Here is a 22,395-nt window from a genome sequence, read left to right as displayed (position 1 = left end):
ATCAAGAAAATTGGATCCAAAACAATTGGCAATCTCACACTGAAATTATCACTTTTACCTTCAAACATATTTGAAGTAAAAACTAAAAAATTTACTAAGTAAGCATTCGAAATCTAGAGTTATGGCATATTAAGCTTTATTGGTTTACTTGGATTTTTCTGCAATGCTGTTCATTACCTTGATGAGCTTGGTCTCAATCTCCCCATCCGATGCAAGCTCCTGGTGTGTCAAAATGTACTTGTCACACTTAGCCAGAGCTTTTTCATTTGGCACTGCCACTGTGATGGCATTGGGAATGTGTGGCTGTAGGACAGTGTCTGTTTCCACGCTACCAACTGGCTTATGGTCTACCCATCGTTCCCCACCCGCTGAGCGTGACCGTCTGTGGCGTAGGCGAACAGGTGGTGCATTCTAAGCAGATTGAAAGAGTAATCAACAGAAATTGTAATCAGAGATTCCTAATTAGAGGATCCCTTAAAAACAGATTTGATTGAGCAAAAAAAAAAATCAAAAAAGGAAAACAGCTTATCAGCAGTATTCTTTTCTGCCAAATTACATTGTTCTTACTAATAGGAAGAACAAATTCAACATTTGAATTTAAACCCATGCTTTGCTGGAAAATAACCTGGCAAGAACCAGAATGGCAAAGCTCCATTATAATAGATTGAGAGGCAGAATGATTTTTTTTAAAGCAGTTTTCTGATTTAACTTAGAAATTGCAAATACCACAGTAAGACTTCAACATAAAATGAATTAAAAATAAACTGTCATCCCAAACTGATTTAGCTGGCCAGCTTGAAAAGACTTATGTTAATAGCCAAGTGTAAGTTCAGAAAATGACCCTTTGCAGTTATGCAAGCAAGCCACCATGCAGAAAAAGCAGAACAAGGCACTCAAACATAGTAATGCGACCACATACGAGAGCAATTCTCAGAATACAAGCAAAGGAACCATGCTACAAGACCGTAAGACATTTAGTAGCTTCATACACAGACAGCATCCATTACTCAACTTTACATCTCCAATTGTGTTTGTGCCAAAGTACATATTTAGAAAAAACTAAAACATGCACATCTGCAATGGTGAGAACAGAATTTATAGATAAACAGGGAGCAAGATGAAAGCAGGTTAGGTTAACAGTGCAAGCCAAGAATTACGCTCAACGTACTATGAAACTCCCAAACCCCCATGTCTGTTATGTCTGGCCTATGAGCGCTTGCTTCTGTGTAAAGCAAAATATAGAGGAGGAACAGCAGGCATACAAACTAATTTTACTCCTTTTAGATTCAGCCACCATGTAACAAAGTGTATAAACATGCACTGGAGAGTTAAAAAATAGGAGCTTTAGCTCAAATGGGTTAGTTAAATCACTAAAGTGTTATTCAAAAAGGGAAAACTGTTCCATTGACTTTTGTTTTAACATGCTCTTGATTACAACATGCACACAAGTTAGTAAAAAATTTTGATGAGCAACTGTCCAGTTCTGAAAAGTGACTGGTCACCAGCATGGAAGTTTATTCAAGGAATTACATATAAAATTCATATGGCTATCTTGGCATTAGATGCTAGAGTATTTGGATAAGAGTATGACCACTGCAGCTTCTTGGCCAAAAATGAGTAAAACTGAAAAGTTACACAGCAAATTAAACAAAACACTGATGCCAAAATAGCACTTATAGGCAGGCTAAGGTTAGTTATTTTTGAAAGGAAACATTTAACTGATTGCTATTCAGACATATTTAAAAGCTGAAACATGTTAACTCTAACTATATACCCACACATCTTTGGACAGGCACCATATTTCAACAAATTAATGGGGTTTTCTGCTGCAATTAGCACAATAAAGGATTGCCTATGTGCTCAAGTATAGCTCCAACATTTCCTTCCCTTTACAGAAAACCCCTCACTCCCAATTCCTTCTCATAAAACATTACTCCTTGCTGGATATGGTCCATCAGCAAATTCTACTATGGTGGAATCCAGAATATTGCACTTACTTTTCCAACTGAGGTCACTGGATAGTAACCAGGAATGGGAACACCCGTCCACCCCCTCTCATGATTTTTCTCTATCAAGGACAATGTTGACTTCAGCTATTAGAGTGTCAACACCATCTACTCTGCATGGCTGAAAACTGCACCTTGCATTTACTAAGGCCAATAAGAACATAAGAACATAAGAAATAGGAGCAGGAGTAGGCCATCCAGCCCTTCGAGCCTGCCCCGCCATTCAACAAGATCATGGCTGGTCTGTCGCTGCTCAGTTCCACTTTCCCGCCCTCTCCCCATAACTCTTAATCCCCTCTCCTATCAAAAACCCATCAACCCGCGTCTTAAAAATATTTAGCGAGGCAGCCTCCACCACTTCAACGGGCAGGGAATTCCAGAGATTCACCACCCTTTGAGTGAAGAAGTTCCTCCTCAACTCCGTTCTAAACCGCCCCCCTTTTATCTTGAGGCTGTGCCCCCTAGTCCTATTGTCTTTTTTGAGCGGGAAGAGTCTTTCCACCTCTATCCTATCCATCCCATTCATCATCTTATACGTCTCAATGAGATCTCCTCTCATTCTTCTAAACTCTAACGAGTACAAGCCCAGTTTATTCAGCCTCTCCTCATAGCTCAACCCCCTCAACTCCGGTATCAGCCTAGTAAACCTCCTCTGCACTCCCTCCAAGGCCAAAATATCTTTGCGCAGGTGCGGCGCCCAAAAATGCACACAGTTTGAGAAAGGGAGACATGCCATTATTCAGATGGAGCTAACATTGCCAAATATGATCAAAATCACCACAAAACAGATGGCTTGAAAACTTGTAAAATTGGATTGTTATCTGATGTAGTGTCTTATCACACAAGGGAAAAGGCTCCAGGTGTGGAACTGTGCATCATTAAACAGTAACTGCGACACAAGCCTGAATACCCAATAGCATTTTCTTTCTCACAACTTGTCTCCTATCTTCCACTGCAATATTTGATGTTTCATCGGCCACCTTTTCCCTCCGCAGGAGCAGGAGGAGTCAGAAGGATTTTGAATTACTTTTCCACAATTAATTGTTGCGACAGAAGAATAAATTAATCCCCAGATTTTGGGGAGAATGGTGGTAGCTTTGTTTCATATCTATACATGCTTCCCCTTGGAGAATAGTGTGAAGTATTCAAAGGATTTGCAGACTGATTAACAAGTTAGACCACATCATGAACACTCCTTCCGTGGCAATCACATCCTGGAGTGGAACTTTTGAGTTTTATAGTTCAGAGGCAGCAGTGCTACCACAAGAGAACCGGAACTCCCGTAGCATTTGTTGACTTGGAGCTTTGAACGTTGCCCTTACTGTAGTCTAGCCAACCAAGAAATATTTACTAGTGTGCAGAGGCTATTTCTAAACTGCCAAATGTCAAACTCAACCTTGTTTATAAAACTGAAATATTAATAAAATATGTGTGGCTATACAAGAATTGTAAATGAGAGAAATGTTTTCTTAACAACAACTACAGTAGTTAGAATCTACTCAGCACTGCTGTGAACAAGCTTCAAGGTAAATCTATACAAATATACAGGTGTTTCAGAGAATGCCAATGCAGCTTTCTACTCCTTCAGTAGTTTTACTGCACGCCAAAACCCCCAAAACTGTAAAAGGCATTTTTCAATCTAACACAGTAAACAACTTAGATTGAAATTAGAGATCGTTGTGGCTCTTTTACATCATCTGTGCCTTGGAGCTTTTATCCAGCTGCACAGCCAAGATTGTGAACTGAGAATCTTATAAGCTTGGCGATTAAAGCTGCAAGCATGAAACAAACAAAATTACAAGCAGCAGCACCACAGGTTGCTTGTCCTCTACACCAATAACTTGGATTTAGCATTTGCCTCACATTTAGTGGCTTCAAAAATTTCTAACGTACTATTCCTGGGTGTACTTTAAGTTCATTGTAACCTTTTTTAAAGTTACAGCAATATCCTTGTGCAAACCTACCAGTAAATTGACGGATTTATTTCTGTAGAGAACGCACTCCCATTTGCTTTGAATGCTGGTCACTTTATAAGCCAATTTGGATCACACAAGACAGTCGTCAAACAATGCAAGAGGCAGCCAATTATTGACAAATTTGTTGGAGGCGGAGGTCCATACTAAGAAGTCAGGCACTCACTCAAATTGCATGGGGATGGCAGGGAGGACAAATAGGAGCACTGTACCCTCCACAGCTTTCATATTTTTCTAAATGCCAAATCAGAACAACATTAAAGTGTGCATTGGCCGTAGCTGATAGGTAAGCCACACCACAAGGAGAAACAAGAGTTGATTTTTAATGAGAAAGATTACTTGGCCTTAACCAAGAGATGATAGAAACAGGAGTTTAAAAAAAAACAAACTTTTGAAACCCAGTGAGTTCAAAAGGTTCAATAAAAAACAAAGTGCGGGAAAATCTCTGGAGGTCTGGCAGCATCGATGGGGGGGAGGAGCAGACTTAGCATTTCACATCCAATATGACTTTTTCAGAATGAAGAGGAATATTGGCACAAAATATTTCTCTTCACAGATGCTGCGGGACCTGCTGAGTTTTTCCAGCATCAATATTTTGCCTTTATTGCAACTCAAAAGTTTAATTTATGATATGCTTTAAAAAACAGACCTTCGTCTTCAAGGATATCACCACATCTAAAGCAAATAATCCAGTCACTTATTTCACTGTTGTTTGTCAGATCGTATTCTGTGCAAATTGGCTGACAAATTTCATACGATACAACACTGACAACCTAGTTGAAAAAAGTGTTTCATTGGCTGCGAAACATTTTGGAACTTCTTAATTTTGTGCAAGCCACTGTGTAGATGTGAGTGTTTCTGTCTATGGGTTTGAGAATGGACCTAGATTTGGTTTCCAGAAATACCTAAGTTTGTTGGTCTTGACTGAAGGGATGCTTAAATCTGCTTTTGGCATCTCAGAGTTGGAGAAGGTAGAACTTGTCAGGTTTCCACCCATTGACTACTATACAGGTGGTGACCTCTCCTAGAAAGTGTAAGTGGACATTGTGCGAGCACCATACGGACAAGGTTATCCCGCATGTTATTTTGCTGATATTCACAACTCAGGATCACTGGTGAAGAGGTTGGCTGGAGTCTATAGCAAAGAACCCCAAGATATCTTAATACCTATAGGGGCAATGGTGGTGAGAAAAAAGTGTCCCAACATAGAGATGCAATGATACTGTTCAAAGAAAGATTTACTAGGATGTTACCAAGACTTGATGGTTTGAGTTATAAGGTGAGGCTGGATAGACTGGGACTTTTCCCCTGGAGCATAAGAGGCTGTGAGGTGATCTTATAGAGGTCTATAAAATAATGAGGGCATAGATCAGAAAAATGATTTTGGAAAAAAAAAATCTTTTCCCAAAGGTAGGGGAGTTTAAAACCAGAGGGCATAGATTTAAGGTGGGAGAGGAGAGGTACAAAAGGCTCCAGAGGGGCAATTTTTTCACAGAGGGGGTGAGTGTCTGGAACAAGCTGCTAGAGGCAGTAGGAACAGCAGGCACGATTTTGGCTTTTAAAAAGTATTTAGATAGTTACATGGGTAAGATGGGTATAAAGGAGATATGGGCCAAACACAAGCAATTGTGACTAACTTAGTGGAAGAAACCGGGCGGCATGGACAAGTTGGGCCGAAGGGCATGTTTCAATGCTGTAAACCTCTATGACTCCAAGTCAGTCAGCAGCAGCTACAGAAACCTTAGCACAAGTGACATACTTTATTTAACATGACTGCAAAATATCCCAAATACAGTCAAGAGACTCATTTGATTCAATAGGTTGAGCTGGACTTAACCACTCAAATTATATGATTCACTAGAGAGGAAAGTGGAAGTCACAAGTCAAACTTACAAAAGGTTGGGAAATCAAGGGCACTTAAAAACTGTGATTTTCCAGAAAGCGCTCATTAGATATATTTGTTCCTTGTAAATCATTTTCAACAATGAACACTCTTGATTGGCGGTCATAACAAGCAACCAGTTAGATACAGCTCTCTCCAGCAAGTAGCAAAACAGCAAGATTGCAGGACATGCAAAATATATTGTATCCTTAGATTGTACTGGTCAGTAATGAAATCGACTTCGTTCTGCTAGAGACATATTCCTTTCCACTCCCATAAAGCATTTTAGATGGCTGCAGTGTTAACCCATAACTCTCATTATATACCTGGGTAAACAACCAGCAAATAACTGGTTTAATACATTGCACACACTTTCAGTAAATATCACACATTAAATGTACCAATTCTCAAAACTGTACTGATGGTACAGTTACCAGCAGAGTGTTGCATTTCTGTGGGTTAAGAGAAAAATACAATATTCTCACCAGTTAAACAAATCATGATCTGCTTTTGCTAAGTTCCACCTACTTTGAGACAAGTTACTAACTAACATGTCATTTTCATCCCCTAGAAACATGGGAAATATCCACATATCTGTATCTATTTAATATTATTACATTTTCTATATTTTAAATACAGAATAGATAAAGACAATGCTGTAGGGCTTCCCATGGCATTTTTATAATGGTAGGGAGTATCACCAATGTGTGATGGGAAACAAGTGTGACACTTAGAGGAAGTGTGTGCTATGTGCAAGTATTCTTTTTGTCTTAAAGTGTATGATCTCTCTTGCCCATTGCAAAGTGCTTCACTAACCCGCTGGGGTCCATCCTGGTCCACTCCAGCTTCTCTTCTATAGCCGTCGATTTTGCAGCCGCCCAACTTGTTCACTCCCTGCCTTCTCTCTCGGAAATTGGTATCCCTAACTTTTGGAGCGTCCAGCAGTCTATGCTTATTCTTGGGCAATGCACTACTGTTTTTGTTCCATTCTGGAGTTTTCTGCTCCCATTCGGAGATGCAAGAGGCCACAGAGATGGTGCTGCAGGAGTTAGAGCGCCTATGCAGCTGTGGCCCAGATACTAGGCAGTGCTGGCTAATGGGCATGGATGCTATATTGTTACCAGGAAACTACAGAAACAGGATGAAAAATTAGGAAAAAAAGCATGCAATATCTAAAGCATTAAAAAAAAACATTTCCCTCCCACTATGTAATAGTTACTAACAATGATCCCTGTCTATTTTCTCTTCCAGTTCTGCTAGAATGCATTCTTGTAGAGTTGCAGCTTGAACAGAATCAGCCACCCTCTGGTACGTCAAAGCACCATTCTTCATTTGATGAAAGGGTCAGGTTATTTGACAGTGCAAAGCATCGCTGCCAAACCTTGGCCTCTAACCAGAGACAGCCAGATGTGCATTTTTCAGCAGTCACTGGAGTTTCTCTTCACCACTTAGAAGTCAGATGCTGTTTGCTAAACACCACTGACTTTGTATCTGACAACTCCAGGTTAGTAAGCCTGCAAATGAAGATGGAAATAATCCATTTGCATGCTTCCTGTTGTGCTGATATGATGGATGGGTATGGTGTGATGATTTTTCTAAAGCTACCATTTGCCTTATTAGATTTTAATGCACAAGTTTTCCTGAAATTATTTCTACTTGTGTACAAGTGGTCCAGGAATTCATCCGCTCAAAGAGACCTCAGGCAGAACCTTACTTCCATTGTAAAGTATAAGTTGAGTGCTGCAGAGACATGTACAAACGTAGCTACCAGGATTATTAACAAGACTGTGGTAGACACAGGCTGGTAATTATTGCAGCATTAAGGCAATTTTAAACTAAGTTTGGATTCCTTCAAAACCTCGACTGTGAAGTCTGCAAGACAACTAATAACTGTTAGAAGCAATAAAACATGGCAGTGATTGTCCTTAATACAGAAAATATGCTAGCAAACTGGATCTGTGCATTTATCTTACAGAATCACAAATGTTCCTTGCCAGTAAGAAAATGAAGTTTACAAAAACAAGTAACTGCTATAAAATTACATGCCGCAAATTTAAACAAATACAGTATTTGTAACAAAGCCAAGAATTAAATAAAACAACTCTTCCCAAAATAATCAAAAGTAATAAAGGTGTGGATTCACAGAATAGATCACAAAGGGAGGAGCTATATGGCACATCCCCAATAACATCCCTCTGGAAAGAATTGAAAAAATCCCGCTACACAAGCACCAAATGCAGCCACATATACGCATTATATCTTGCAGGTAGTTGTAAATATTTCTAAAGCTGTGTACTTTCCTCTCAAGTATACAATGTGAAGGACATACGTGGTTAGTTGTATTTCTACTTTGACAGGAAAAAGGAAAAGAAACCGTGGCATTCAAAATATTTCTTGTGGAAGAGTAAGAGAGGAAAGTTTAGCTGTCTGGGAGAAACAGAATGAATCATGGAGGTACACTAAACCACTGCTCAAAACCAAAAATACTAAAATATTAGTTTTAGAAAATGTACAGAATTTCAGAAATTGTGTTGTGTACTGAATACTTTCTGGTACACAGGTATTTAATTTGAACAGTTAGTCACCAGGTCAGTTACCAGAATATACTACCAACCCTCATCTACTCCATGAAACATGACTCTACAACAACATAATACAAAATGCAATTTTAAAATAAATTCTGCAGCAGAAGGAAGGCGTAAACCATCTGAATTGCATATAGGAACCTAAAAGGCAGGACAGAGTAATATTTTGATGAAACATGTTAACAATGTGCCCCACCAAAAAAAAAGCTAATAGTTTCTTTAAATTTGACATAACCAAATACCCCAAAACTGAAATAGCCCCCCTGTTTAAGCTCTTGTTTTCAAAAGCACATCAATTGACTGTTGTGTAAAGTAAATTTAGTGTTACTGTACATACAGGAACTGAAGGTGGAGATGCTGATCGGACATGTACTTTGTCTCTTGCCCTTGGTGTCCGCGCTGGTTTTTCAGGCTTTTCAGTTTTTGTCTCAGTAACGATTGCTTTGAGTTGTTTAAGTTTTTCATCTTTCACCCAAAGCTTATTTTGCATCTCCAGCTGCTTCGCTTGGACACGGCGTTCCTGTAGACACAGAAAAAAATTTGATCCATCTTGCAAGGAACCATAGAATATTTACAGCTCAGAAACAGGCCTTTTGGCCCTTCTTGTCTGTGCCAATCCATTTTTTGCCTAGTTCCACTGACCTGCACTTAGGCCATATCCCTCCACACCCCTCTCATTCACGTATCTGTCCAAGTTTTTCTTAAAATGTTAAAAGTGACTACGCATTTACCACTTTGTCCGGTAGCTCATTCCACACTCCCACCACTCTCTGCGTGAAGAAGCCCCCGCCCCCTAATATTCCCTTTAAACCTTTCTCCTTTCACCCTTAACCCATGCCCTCTGGTTTTTTTTCTCCCCTAGCCTCAGTGGAAAAAGCCTGCTTGCATTCACGCTATCTATACCCATCAAAATCTTATACACCTCTATCAAATCTCCCCTCATTCTTCTACGCTCCAGGGAATAAAGTCCTAACCTATTCAATCTCTCTCTGTAACTCAGCTTCTCAAGTCCCGGCAACATCCTCATGAACCTTCTCTGCACTCTTTCGAACTGATCTACATCCTTCCTGTAACTAGGTGACCAAAACTGTACACAATACTCTAAATTTGGCCTCACCAACGCCTTATATAACCTTACTATAACACTCCAACTTTTATACTCGATACTCTGATTTATAAAGGTCAATGTATCAAAAGCACTCTTTATGACCCTATCCACCTGTGACGTCACTTTTAGGGAATTCTGTACCTGTATTCCCAGGTCCCTCTGTTCAACTGCACTCTTCAGAGTCCTACCATTTACCCTGTACGTTCTACTTTGGTTTGTCCTTCCAAAGTTCAATACCTCACTTGAGGGAATTTATTGTGCTTGGTTTTATTTGTTATTCTGGAGTGTTAGGCCATGAGCTCTCGCCATGCGGTCCATAAAACTCTGCTCTGTTCTCATTTATACTTCACTATTGCTTGGTTTCAATTTTGGCCTGAAGGTGTGAAGCAGGCTCTTGCCTCATTGTTAGCTAAATCAGAATATCAAGACAATTTAGCCAAAACAGTGTTATATGCTGAGCTGGAATAGTGACCTTAAGAGGCTCCATGGTATAAAATAAAACAAACAAGTAAACAAAAACTTGAAGAAATTCCCTGAAAATTCTGGAAAAAATTATCTTAATAAAAATATGGCTATTCAGAAGTTTAAAAAGCTTAGCATGTAAATAGTGTGCAAATTGGAGCTGCCATGTTTGAAAAACAAGGCTAGACTCCCAAAGCAGTACATATTATACTTGCTGCTGGAATTGGGGAATATTTTACATAAACAACTGGGATGCGAAGATATTCTGTTAATCAATATTTGTAACCTGAAGACAATTTTCAACAAAAAAAAAACTTCACTGAAACTAAGATTCGAGAAAATTAGGTTATAACCCTGTGAAGTTCACAGCATCCAAAACCTAGGATTACTCACGCATTCCTTCTCCCATTTCATCTTTGTGTCAGTCATCACCCCTTGCATTCTCTGCTCCAAGCGCCGTTTGTCCGACAGCTCTCGGTGTAACTTTTGGTCTCTCTCATCCAACTCATGCTGCAAGGTCCGCTTGTCTTCTTCATAGATGTTTGCTGTTTTTTGCAATATCTCAATCTAGGAGCAGAAACTTAAAATTAGCTCCAATGCTTTCACATTCAAAAGCTTGCTGTTTGTACTAGGGTTAGTTCAGTAGTTGACATTCCCACAGACTCATTAGATCACACAATGCTTGAAATATAAGCCAGAGGTTGTTGCTTCCACCAATTGCAATCCATACCATTTGGCTGAGCTAATGGCCCAAATGCAAAGGTCTAGTCACCTTCCCTGACTAGAGGAAGAGTAATGAGCCTTAGCACTGTTCACTCACTATTCAGAGGCAAGTAAAAGGTGGCACGAGATAAAAGAAACACAAAAGAATCACCTTGTATTCCAAGGTTTTGATTTTTTTCTCCAGCCGTTCAGTCTCTGCTTTCTGTCCATTTATAAACCGGTCCTTTTCCAGCAGTTTTTCTTGCTGATCCTGTATGTAGTTCTCTTTTGCTGTGAACTTACTGTCCCAGTCATGGAGCATCCCTCTGATAGAGTTTACTGATCAACGTTAGAGCAAAGAAATTTATATACAATTTTCTCCCAACTCAGAACCGAGGCAATGTTAACAGTATGGCACACAATGAAACAAAAGAAACTTGTTGCATTTTGTCCATAACGTACCAGTTTTCTTCAGCTCCTCAGCTGCCAGGTGGCGTATTTTATTCCGTTGCTCCAAACATTCAATAAGACGTGGCAATGTTTGCTCATCATTGGCATCTGTTACTTCCACTGAAGGCAATGGGGTCAAACTTTGCAGAAGCGCTTCTGCAATGGATGGGTCTTCTGGAATGACACGTAAGCAAAAAGGAATGGAATTAGTTCATAGAATCAAAGAATTCCTACAGTGCAGGAGGCCATTTGGCCCATCGAGTCTGCACTGACCACAATCCCACCCAGGCCCTATTCCCATAACCCTAGTTATTGTAAATTAAACATCTGTCTTCAAAAAGCCTTTCTCCCCCTCATCTGTCCACCTTTGCTGGAGTTCCGTTTTAATATTTAAAAATGCTCTTCCTTCCCCAATGCAAAAAACCTTTAACATGGAAAGAGAAAGCATATTAAACAATATCTTTATGCAAGGAAAATTTATATAAAAGGCTTAACTAATTTTTCTTCAGTTTGCTAGACAATTTATGCGCTATGGAGTTTAATAAGCAAATAGAGCTTGTATAGTTGACGTGCAACAAGGATTAATTTTGACAAGTTTTTTTTTTAAATCTCAAAGCAAGAGCTAACGTGCCAAAGGAAAAGTTTTATCCAAGCAAAACAAAAAACACTTGATTATTTAGGAAAGAAATGAAATTCCATTAATTCTAAATTTAAATATATTGTAAGAAATCTGATCGAGCAATGTGCTAAATTTGGCTTTCAATAAGTGAGCCACAGCTCAGTCGATAGCACAGCCAAGCCAGTACAGCATGGGTACACGTATCCCTCCATATACTTGAGCCAAACTCCAGTACAGTACAGAGAGTGTGCTGTACTGTTGGAAACTCCAGCTTCAGACAAGACATGAATATTAAGGCTGGGTCTGCCTTCCTCAGGTGGATATAAAATATCTCAGCACTAATGCAAAGAGCAGGGAAGTTATCCTCAGTGCTCTGGATCAATAATTATCCTACAAACCAAAATCACATGAAATTATCTGGTCAATATTACATTGCTGTCTGTGGTAATTGCTGTGCATATACTGACACTATATTTCCTATGTTACAGCAATAACTAAGTTTATGTGTAATGTACTTTGATATGTCCAGAGATTGTGAAAGGTGCTGCGTAAATGCACATCACCTTTTCCCTTTAATAATTTACTGCCTCTGTCTTGAAATATGCCAATTCCAACAAGAAAAAAACAAGGAATGAAGGACACTAAAACACAGATCAACTGAAACATCAAATTTAAATACATGACAAACTGCTTAAATTAATATGAGGAGCAGAGTGGGACTGAGTCATCCTTGAGTTGATGATACTACATTAGTAACTTAAATTTTGGGGGATTGATTTCAAACAGGATGGTGTCCACTTTAAATACAAACCATGGTCATATCCTTTATTTTTTTAAATGACGTGCTTGGGAAGTTGTTGAAGGGTTGAAGGAATACGTTTTTTCTAAAACTATTCCAATCCAATCAAATCAAATTCAATTCAGAGTCCTAACAAGTTGGGACATTCCCGATCCAAGCTGACAAGACAGGGCTCTCACCTCCTGTCTTGGGCTTGATCTACATAACCCAAGCTGATTAGAGTAGGTGTAGCTCCACCTCCAAGGCTTGATCTCATTTGCATCTTAGCCAAAAGGCTGAGATGCCGCTTTAAAAAATTGCTTCAAACGAAGCTAAAATGTAACCTAATGGCTTCAACCAAGTACAGCATGTTGATACTACACTTGATCTTAGCCAAAAGGCCGAGAATGAAGGAATACATTTTGCTTGGCCTATAGAACATGTGCAAATTACAGACTAGCAAACTTTCTTCTCTATGCAATACAATACCTCCATCAATGGGGCCTCCTCGTAGTTCTAGCTTCTTTGTCAATTCGTCTTTGAAAGCCTGATTCCTGTATCTACGGCCTGGAGTGAGGCCACAGATTGGTTTATCTACAGGTCTGGCTACTTCCACTTCTTGAGTCATTTCAGCAAACCTCATAACCAGCTGCAGCATATGTAAAACAGTTCAAATTAGATATATGAATTTAAAATGTAAGTTAAGATCGTGATTTACAAGAAATGTCTGGAACACAATACAAACTTTGTCTTAAAGAAACCATAGTCTAAAGCTTCCTGTTGCTGAATTGGAGACGGGATGTATGTCATCCTAACATGCGGTAATTGCCTGTGACAATTAAACTTCTGATGGGTTGATCCCTGCTGCTGGGACCCCCTGCCAACATCTCCGAGGCAGAGCTTGGAATGGAAATTTGGATTAGAATGTGGGACTCATCCTGGTCAAGTCAGATCAGCTTTAAACTGCCCAACTGCTGGGTAATCAACCCTCACTCCAGCTCAACTAATTCCCCACCAACTCCGCCACCCTATCCCATCAACCCATCTCTAATCCACACATTCATGAACAGATATAGAGCTTTAAAAACTTTAACCAGTTGACAGTAGCTAGTGATGTAAAAAGGGGTGTCCCCCAAACCCCCTCAGATATTCACCAAGGTATTAACAGTTCACTTTTGTATTGCCAAAAGGCTGAAGATGTTCCAAATTGAATGCTAGGACAATCTACTCCATTCTTTCTATGACACTCACCAGGGTTTCCTCATAGTCATCTGCTTTGGGATTGACACACACAATCATCCGAACCTTCCCCTCACCATCAAAATAGTTTTTAAAAAGGTGAGTAAGCTTTGAATCTCTGTATGGAACCATCTGGGAAAAAAAAACACTACCATGTCACAAGATTATGTTGAAACTGATTTTAAAAAGGGCAATAATAAACAACTGTCAAAAGCACAAGAGGAACAAGAATATTTCTTTGAAATTTTACTCTTAATATGTAAAACTGGGGCAGCACAGTGGTTATCACTGCTACCTCACAGCACCAGGGACCCAGGTTCGATTTCTGGCATGGGTCACTGCCTGTGTGGAGTTTGCACATTCTCCCCATGTCCGCGTAGGTTTCCTCTGGATGCCCTGGTTTACTCCCACATTGCAAAAGATGTACTGGTTAGATGCATTGGCCGTGCTAAATTCTCCTTCAGTGTTTCTGAACAGGCGCCGGAGTATGGCAACTAGATAATTTTCACAGTAACTTCATGGCAGTATGAATGCAAGCCTACTTGTGACTAATAAGCCAACTTGTGACCGGTCTGTAGTTTCCCAGGGAAAAGCCTGGGAACTACAGGCCGGTGAGCCCCACATGTGGTGGGTAAATTGTTGGAAGGTATTTTGAGAAACAGGATCTACAGATATTTAGAGGCGCAAGAACTGGTTAGGGAGAGTCAGCATGGCTTTGAGAGTGGAAAATCAAGTTTCATAAATTTGATTGAGTTTTTTGAAGGGGTAACTGAGAAGGTAGATGAGGGCAATGCAGTTGATGTTGTTTACATGGACTTTAGCAAGGCTTACGCAAGGATATTTTAGCCTTGGAGGGAGTGCAGAGGAGGTTTACTAGGCTGATGCCGGAGTTGAGGGGGGTTGAGCTATGAGGAGAGGCTGAATAGATTAGGCTTGTACTCGTTATAGTTTAGAAGAATGAGGGGAGATCTCATTGAGACGTATAAGATGATGAATGGGATAGAGGTGGAGAGACTCTTCCCGCTCAGAAAGGATAGTAGGACTAGGGGGCATAGCCTCAAGATAAAGGGGGGGCGGTTTAGAACAGAGTTGAGGAGGAACTTCTTCACTCAAAGGGTGGTGAATCTCTGGAATTCTCTGCCCGTTGAAGTGGTGGAGGCTGCCTCGCTAAATATTTTTAAGACGCGGGTTGATGGGTTTTTGATGAGAGAGGGGATTAAGGGTTATGGGGAGAGGGCGGGAATGTGGAACTGAGCCACAACAGATCAGCCATGATCTTACTGAATGGTGGGGCAGGCTCGAAGGGCTAGTTGGCCTACTCCTGCTCCTATTTCTTATGTTCTTTGACAAGGTACCGCGTTGTAGGTTGTTGCAAGAGGTTAAATCTCACGGAATCCAGAGTGAGGTAGCTAAATGGATAAAGAACTGGCTTGATGACAGAAGCCAGAGGGTGATTGTAGAGGGTTATTTTTCAAACTGGAGACCTGTGACCAGCGGTGTACCTCAGGGATCGGTGCTGGGCCCACTGTTATTTGTCATTTGTATTAAAATATAGGAGGCATGGTTAGTAAGTTTGCAGATGACACCAAGATTGGTAGCATAGTGGACAGTGAAGAAGGTTATCTCGGATTGCATTGGGATCTTGATCAATTGGCCAGCGGCTGATGAATGGCAGACGGAGTTTAATTTAGAGAAATGTGAGGTGATGCATTTTGGTAGACTGAACCAGGGCAGGACTTACTCAGTTAATGGTAGGGCATTGGGCAGAGTTACAGAATAAAGATCAAGGAGTACACATTTATATCTCCTTGAAAGTGGAGTCACAGGTAGACAGAGTGATGAAAAAGGCATTCAAGCATGCTTGGTTTCATTGGTCAGAACACTGAATACAGGAGTTGGGATGCCTTGTTGAAGTTGTAAAGACATTGGTAAGGCCACTCTTGGAATACTGTGCACAGTTCTGGTCACCCTATTATAGGGAGGATATTATTAAACTAGAAAGAGTGCAGAAGAGATTTACTAGGATTACCAGGATTTGATGGTTAGAGTTATAAGGAGAGACTTGATAGATTGGGACTTTTTTCTCTGGAGCGTAGAAGGCCGAGGGGTGATCTTAAAAAGGTCTATAAAATAATGAGGAGCATAGATCTGCTAGAAAGTCAATACCTTTTCAAAGGTAAGAGAGTCTAAAACTAGAGGGCATAGGTTTAAGGTGCGAGGTGAGAGATACAAAAGTGTCCCAAAGGGTAATTTTTTCAGAGGGAGGTGAGTATCTGGAACAAGCTGCCAGGGGTAGTAGTCGAGGTGGGTACAACTTTGTCTTTTTCAGAAGCGTTTAGACAGTTACATGGGTAACTTGGGTATAGAGGGATACAGGCCAAATGCGGGCAATTGGGACTAGCTTAGGGGTTTAAAAAAAAGCAGCATGGACAAGTTGGGCCGAAGAGCTTGTTTCCATGCTGTAAACCTCTGACTCTAATAAATAAATAAACTTTAAAATTTTTAACTTGCTTGAATACAGCTACTTTTGAAATTCAAACATTACCTTATTTGTTCCATATATTTGGTTTTCCCTTAGTACTTCAATACATGTTCTTAGTGTCATCAACGATTGATTAATGTTACCTGCATGAGAAAGTTATTTTAGTTATATTGATGCTAGTGCTCAAACAGTATTTTTGCTCATTAACATGAACCATTTTCAAATATGGTCATTTTTGGTGAAAATCTAACCACATCAACCAGCAGAAGGATGTGTGAGATGCAGGTTAGAAGTCAAACAGAGCTATGGCACGGCTGGACAAACTTTCACGATACACAAATAAATAACAAGTAAAATAAAATCCTTCTCAGGAAAATGGCCAAATTTTTCGTTTTTAGAACAACAGCCAAATTCTACTTGGAAATTAGTTTGTGCTGAAAAGCTGTGGCCAGCAAGATGTTAAAGAGAGACTTAAAAGCACACTTGCTTTATGACCTACAGTATAAAGAATATTTTTGGTCTGCTTTTGTAACTCTTGCAAATAGAAACTGCCCAAGAGAAGGAAAATAATTCTACATTTAGAGCTCAGACCTTTGTAGACATGAGGAATCCAGAAAGCCAGCACAAAATGGTGGGCATGGAGAGGTCTTCAAATTCAAAGCTTTGCCTCAACACATCTTAATCTCACACAATGCTGCTACACAAATACCTTTTCCCCCAAGTCCACGCTGTGAGCAAAGAGACAATTTCTTCACTCAGAAACAAGTTCAGAACTCCTTACACAGTAATCAACTTCAGGCAATGACACTTTTGTAGAAAAGCCTTACCTCTAATCTCAGCACAGTGTTAAATATAGCAGGCGCACAACACAATTCACAAACAAGACTTTGCTTTGTTAAAATCCTTACCTGCCTCTCGCAACCTACTGCCTTCAGCTTTTGTCCTGTTTGTTCTCTCGCTTCCTGCCAGGTCCACCAGGGACAGTTGGCTCACTATTGTCTGATCCTTGGTCTAAGATAAAAGAAATAACTGAGTGACACACACAGTAAAAATACAGAAATATTCACTTAAGCTATAATGTAGCTGAGGACATCTCAGAAATCTTTCCATGGATTTCCAGAACGTTCTCTAGTTTCCTATTTTAAAAACAAATGATGGATTCCAGGATGAAAAAAACTCGACAAACCACTTGTAAAACTAACACTGCATTACAATGCAACAGTAGCATAGACATATCTTTAGTTGGTGTGCTGGTGAACTTACATTACCATTGTGCAGTCCGTCATTCTCTGCTGTTCTGGAATGCTTGCTCATGTGAAACTATTTTAACATGTTAATTACAACAATAACTGATATTCCCAGACTGGAATGAATAGACAAGGATGGTGCTAGCTTAATACTAATGATTGGTGCACCCAACAGTGCTTTTACAGGTTTCGGCAAAGGAAGAAATAAACGTATGCAGAGAAAACATCTCAAGATATTTGAGAGCGAGGCGATAAGGAAATGGATGCAGAGAATAGAAGTGGAAGAGGTACAAGACAAATCCCAAAGTCTTGTCCAAGTAGATGGGCAACGGCTCCAATACTTTTCTTTATAAGTGGAGGGAAAAGTAGGGATGTAGAGTTTTAGATGGAAAGTTCCATCCAACAAGGTAGAAGTCTCAGCTACCAAGGTATGGTAAAAATGGTGGAAAAATTCCCATGTTATTAGAGGACAATAAAAAAAAAACTTTCTTAAATGTTATTAAACAAAACACGTGCAACTTTCGGGAGCTGGCATGCACCTGGTAATGCAATGTTGTCTAGTGTTCAGATTATTTGCAATGCTAATATCAGCAACTTCCAAATAAAAGAAAATTAAACATCTTCCATAGCCTCATTTACCTGAAGGACATTGTCCCCATCAGCATCTAATGGAGCCTGAGCCAACTTGATGATGAAAACACTATGTGAACGGCTGGATTCTCGATTTAACGTTGTGTTAGCAATACGTCGCTTCTTCTGGCCTGCAAAGAAAAAGAGTGCCCTGAAGTGGTTTAGCAATTGCAAGGTGGGTAAGGAATTTGGCAGAGAACTGGATTTCCATTCAATGACTGAGGACATATAGTGAGTTATCTATGAATTGGTATCAATAGTCCTGGTCTCTAAGAGGTGTTATCGAAGACCATATGCTTGAGGATATCCATAAAAATGTCAAACATTTGGACACGGTGTTATTCGTCTCTCGATCTACAGGGGATGCAAGAACTAATCTTACAGATGGAAAATAAAGATAGAAAATAACTGCAATCAAGTGCAACTCACCTTTCCAAAATACTTCAAAAGCTTCTTCTGTTGACTTCACCTCCACCTCAGTGCAACCAGCCACATACATATTATGATTAGAATCTTCTCGAAGAATTTTGGATTGTGGAGGTCTATAAACAAACAGTCTGTTTAATTCTCAAATTGACAATATAGAAAAAAATCTTCATGCCACAGAAAATACTATTCAGCTAGGACTGATCAGAAACATGTAACTGGCTCATTATTTCATGAGTTAGGACATGAATATAATTCGAATCAAAGTTTGTCTAAAATATTTACATGCATATTTGGGCAACCCGTGAAGAGATGAAACGAACAGCCCAAAACTTTACCATAAGCTATTACTTTCATTGACATATAGAACAATAGATAACTTTGTGCAGAAACAGGCCATTCAGCCTGTTTTGTCTGTCTGGCCAAAAAGAAAACCAGCTGCCCATTTTCCAGCATCTGGCCCATAGCTTTGCCGGCTACAGCATTTCAGATGCAGATCCAAACACCTTTCAAATGATTTGAGCATTTTAGCCTAACTACGAACTTAAGCAGTGAATTCCAGATGCCCACCACCCTCTGGGTGAAAATGTTTTCCCTCACAACCCCTCTAATGAAGACATACGGCAAATTTATGTAAATATATACATCATTTACAGCTTACCTATAGGATACATTTCACTTTCCAGGAAAGGGTTAACAATGTTTGTTCTTCAACCCATTTGGTAGAGTCAACTCAAAAATTTTAATTACAGTTTAATTTTGCTGAATCTCAAGATATAAATGTTTAATGGACTGAAATGTTATTAATTCTAAATTATCTGTGACATTTCTTTCTAAGCAAGATTATTCCAAGGAAGTCAGTATTAAGTGGGATTGCCAAGTTTCAAATCATTGCAAATGCATGCAAGCATAGAATTTAAACAGATTTCAGCAGCACCATTCTGCCTGTTAAATTTACAGAAGTGATCCTTGTTTATGAGAAACAAGCCCAGGAGTTACCTTAAGCAGCAAAGCAGAACTGCAAACTACTGTGAAGTTTATGCATGCAACTTATGCTGTATTTCAAATTCATTATCCCATTTTCTAAGAGCAGCCCTGATCAACCCAGGAAGGAGAGATTGCCTGCCATTTATTCCAATTCCAAAGTATAGAATTTGAATTGCTTGTACAGACCATTGAAAACTGCTATTTTAAACCAAAACCACAGTTTACAAGTCAAGATTACAGTTTGCCTAGATCGTAACCCTCTTCTCATAGCTGATCTCAAATGCAGCTCATTAAATGAAGTTTAAAAAGCAGCATTTTCTTTTTAAATAAACAAAATAGAGAAACTACATTTTTATTTACTAGTCACAAGTAGGCTCACATTAATGCTGCAATGAAGTTACTGTGAAAATCCTACATGCAATAGGTTCTTCTGAAAAGACAAGTTCAGACATACTTCAATTGCATCTGAGGATTACAAATATAAAGCAGCAAAAATAACGTGTAAACCAGTCTGCTGGATTTTTCTATGATCCTAAAGTTTGTTCAACATGCTTCTCTCCTCGTGCTATGGTGAATATTTATCCCACGAACAGTATCACAAACAGATTCCTTGGCCATGTATCTCACTGTTTGAAACCCTGCTGGAGACAAACTGGTGTCACCATTCCTCCCTGCCACCTACTTTATAAAAGTGATTATACTTACTCCATTGGCTATAGGCACCTTTGAAACATCTTGAAGCCATGAAAGGCACACACTTAATAAGTCATCTTAGCTTAATAAATTATCCCCTTTACTTATTGATCAGATTTTGTGGTTGGCAAATATTACTCAGTTGTCCACTTCGTCTTGGCCAATATTAATCTCAAATCAACATAACAGAACATATGATCTGGTCATTATCATATTGCTCTTTGTGGGAGCTTGCTGAACATATACTGGGTGCCATATTTTCTCCATTACAACAACAATACTTCAAAAAGTACTTCACTGGCTGTAAAGCACTTTGAGAAGTCAGCAATCACGAATAGCACTATATGAATAAATGCAGGTCGTGTGCCTCTCTCTCCCACCACCCTCCAACCCAAAGAACAGCAGGAATGGTACTGACACATTAGGTGAAGACTAATTTGTCTACCACAAGAAGGATGAAACTGAGTCCTTGGTATCATTTATGTGATACAAAAACAGCTTGGTATAACCAGAATGTATTATTGGGGAGGAAGGGAAGCAGAGCTCACAATTGTTTACCTGGAATGTCACAATCAAATATATTTGCTCAGATTTAAAATAAATACTTTTACAAAAAGCAAGCTAACATTCAAGCATTTGTTGTGCTAGCATCATTTTGTTTTGTGTTTGAAACTAAGCACAAGTGCAAGGAGTGAAAGCCTCTATACATGCTTGGGGCCACTACTGGTTACAACAACGAGGAAGCCATGGGGACAGGATGGGTCAGTTAGCTGAAAAAGGACAATATTAGCTAGAACAAACATCAACCAGCTAAATGTTACCCAACTACTCTATCAGTTACAACGATTACCCCTGATAACTTGTATATTACAGAGACGTACATGAAATCAATGTTCCGCACAGGAGTGCTGTTACAGTTCCACCTAATAAAGAAACATGGCAACAGTCAAAGAAATCCAGTATAAAGCTCATTAGCTTATGCTCAAAAATGTTTATGTGGTGTACAATGGAGGAAATAATGAACAATGAGCAAATTATAAAATGCATTCAAGTATTAAAAATCAAAGTTTGTTATGCTGCAAGGGAGAAAAGACTTTGGGAGGTTATAACATTCGCCTGGAAACACCGGATATTGCATTCTTAACAATACAAGAACTAGGAGCAGAAATAGGCTATCCAGCCCCTTGAACCTGCTGCACCATTCAATACAATCAGGGTTGATCTCATCTCAAATCCACCCTCCTGCCCCACTTCCTATAACCCAATTATCTCCTCAAATTTGTTTAGTGTTCTGGCATCCACTGTATTCTAGGGTAGAGAATTCTAGATTCATGACCCTTTAAATTAAATAATTCCTCATTTCTGTTTTAAATCAGCCACCCCTTAGCCTAAAACTAAGTGCCTCGTGTTCTAGAATGTCCAACAGGTAACATCCTCTTTACACCCACCCCGTGCATCCCCTTTAGCATCTTATGTACCTCAATTCGATCTCCTCTTCCTCATACTCCACCCAGTATAGGCCTAAACTGTTCAACCTCTCTTCCTAAAGTCCTTCATTCCTAGAATCAATCTGGTGAACCGTCTCTAATGCGTACATTGGGATCAAAACTGTATATAGTATTACAGACGCAGTCTCGCCAATACCCTGTATATTTGTAATGAAAAATTCTATTTGTCTTAATTACCTGCTCCACCTACATACTAACTTGCTGCGATTCGAGCACAAGGACACCCAGATCCCTCTGTACTGAAACGTTTTGATGTTTCTCTACATTTAGAGAATAAGTTGCATTTTTATTCCTCCAACCAAAACAGGTAATCTCACATTTATCCAAATCAAATTCCAAATGCCAAATTTTGGCCCATTCTCCTCATGATAACCATTTGTGAATGTCTTATTTTCACATTGCAACTTGCTTTCTCACCTATTTTAATGTCATCTGTAAATCTGGCTATAGTACATTCTAACTCTGCATCCAATTCATTAACACAAATTGTAAATAGTTGGAACCCCAAGAATGGAACCCAGTAGCATGCCACCAGTTATAGATTGCCAAAAACGATCCATTTATCCCCACTCTGCTTTCTGTTGTTTACTAATCCAATCCACTGTGTTACCCCCAACC

General features: G+C 39.5%; 1 protein-coding gene and 1 non-coding gene across 8 annotated transcripts in view; both read right to left on the bottom strand.

The window, feature by feature from the left end:
- Nucleotides 1–22,395, bottom strand: part of kif23 (kinesin family member 23) — a 43,078-nt gene that overhangs the window by 3,450 nt on the left and 17,233 nt on the right. The window contains exons 8-20 of one of the 7 annotated variants that reach the window (XM_080214051.1): nt 21,151–21,192; nt 18,593–18,705; nt 18,173–18,294; nt 17,195–17,297; nt 16,350–16,429; nt 13,817–13,936; nt 13,055–13,214; nt 11,181–11,342; nt 10,891–11,057; nt 10,410–10,583; nt 8,784–8,966; nt 6,678–6,989; nt 178–411 (exon numbers count right to left, since the gene is read on the bottom strand). In XM_080214051.1, the coding sequence (XP_080070177.1) occupies nt 178–411; nt 6,678–6,989; nt 8,784–8,966; nt 10,410–10,583; nt 10,891–11,057; nt 11,181–11,342; nt 13,055–13,214; nt 13,817–13,936; nt 16,350–16,429; nt 17,195–17,297; nt 18,173–18,294; nt 18,593–18,705; nt 21,151–21,192 (1,972 nt within the window). The remainder of the gene's footprint in view (nt 1–177; nt 412–6,677; nt 6,990–8,783; nt 8,967–10,409; nt 10,584–10,890; nt 11,058–11,180; nt 11,343–13,054; nt 13,215–13,816; nt 13,937–16,349; nt 16,430–17,194; nt 17,298–18,172; nt 18,295–18,592; nt 18,706–21,150; nt 21,193–22,395) is intronic. The other 6 variants (XM_080214053.1, XM_080214054.1, XM_080214052.1 and 3 more) reach the window with 6 other exon arrangements.
- LOC145359717 (U2 spliceosomal RNA) lies at nt 12,780–12,978 on the bottom strand. Its single transcript, XR_013889624.1, has one exon. It is a non-coding gene; the product is annotated as a U2 spliceosomal RNA (small nuclear RNA).

The sequence above is a fragment of the Carcharhinus amblyrhynchos genome, chromosome 28 (assembly GCF_965287045.1).
Source record: "Carcharhinus amblyrhynchos chromosome 28, sCarAmb.v2.hapA, whole genome shotgun sequence".
In the NCBI taxonomy this organism is placed as follows: Eukaryota; Metazoa; Chordata; class Chondrichthyes; order Carcharhiniformes; family Carcharhinidae; genus Carcharhinus; species Carcharhinus amblyrhynchos.
Note: the sequence above shows the minus strand (reverse complement) of the source record. Positions and strands in the feature narration are given on the sequence as shown.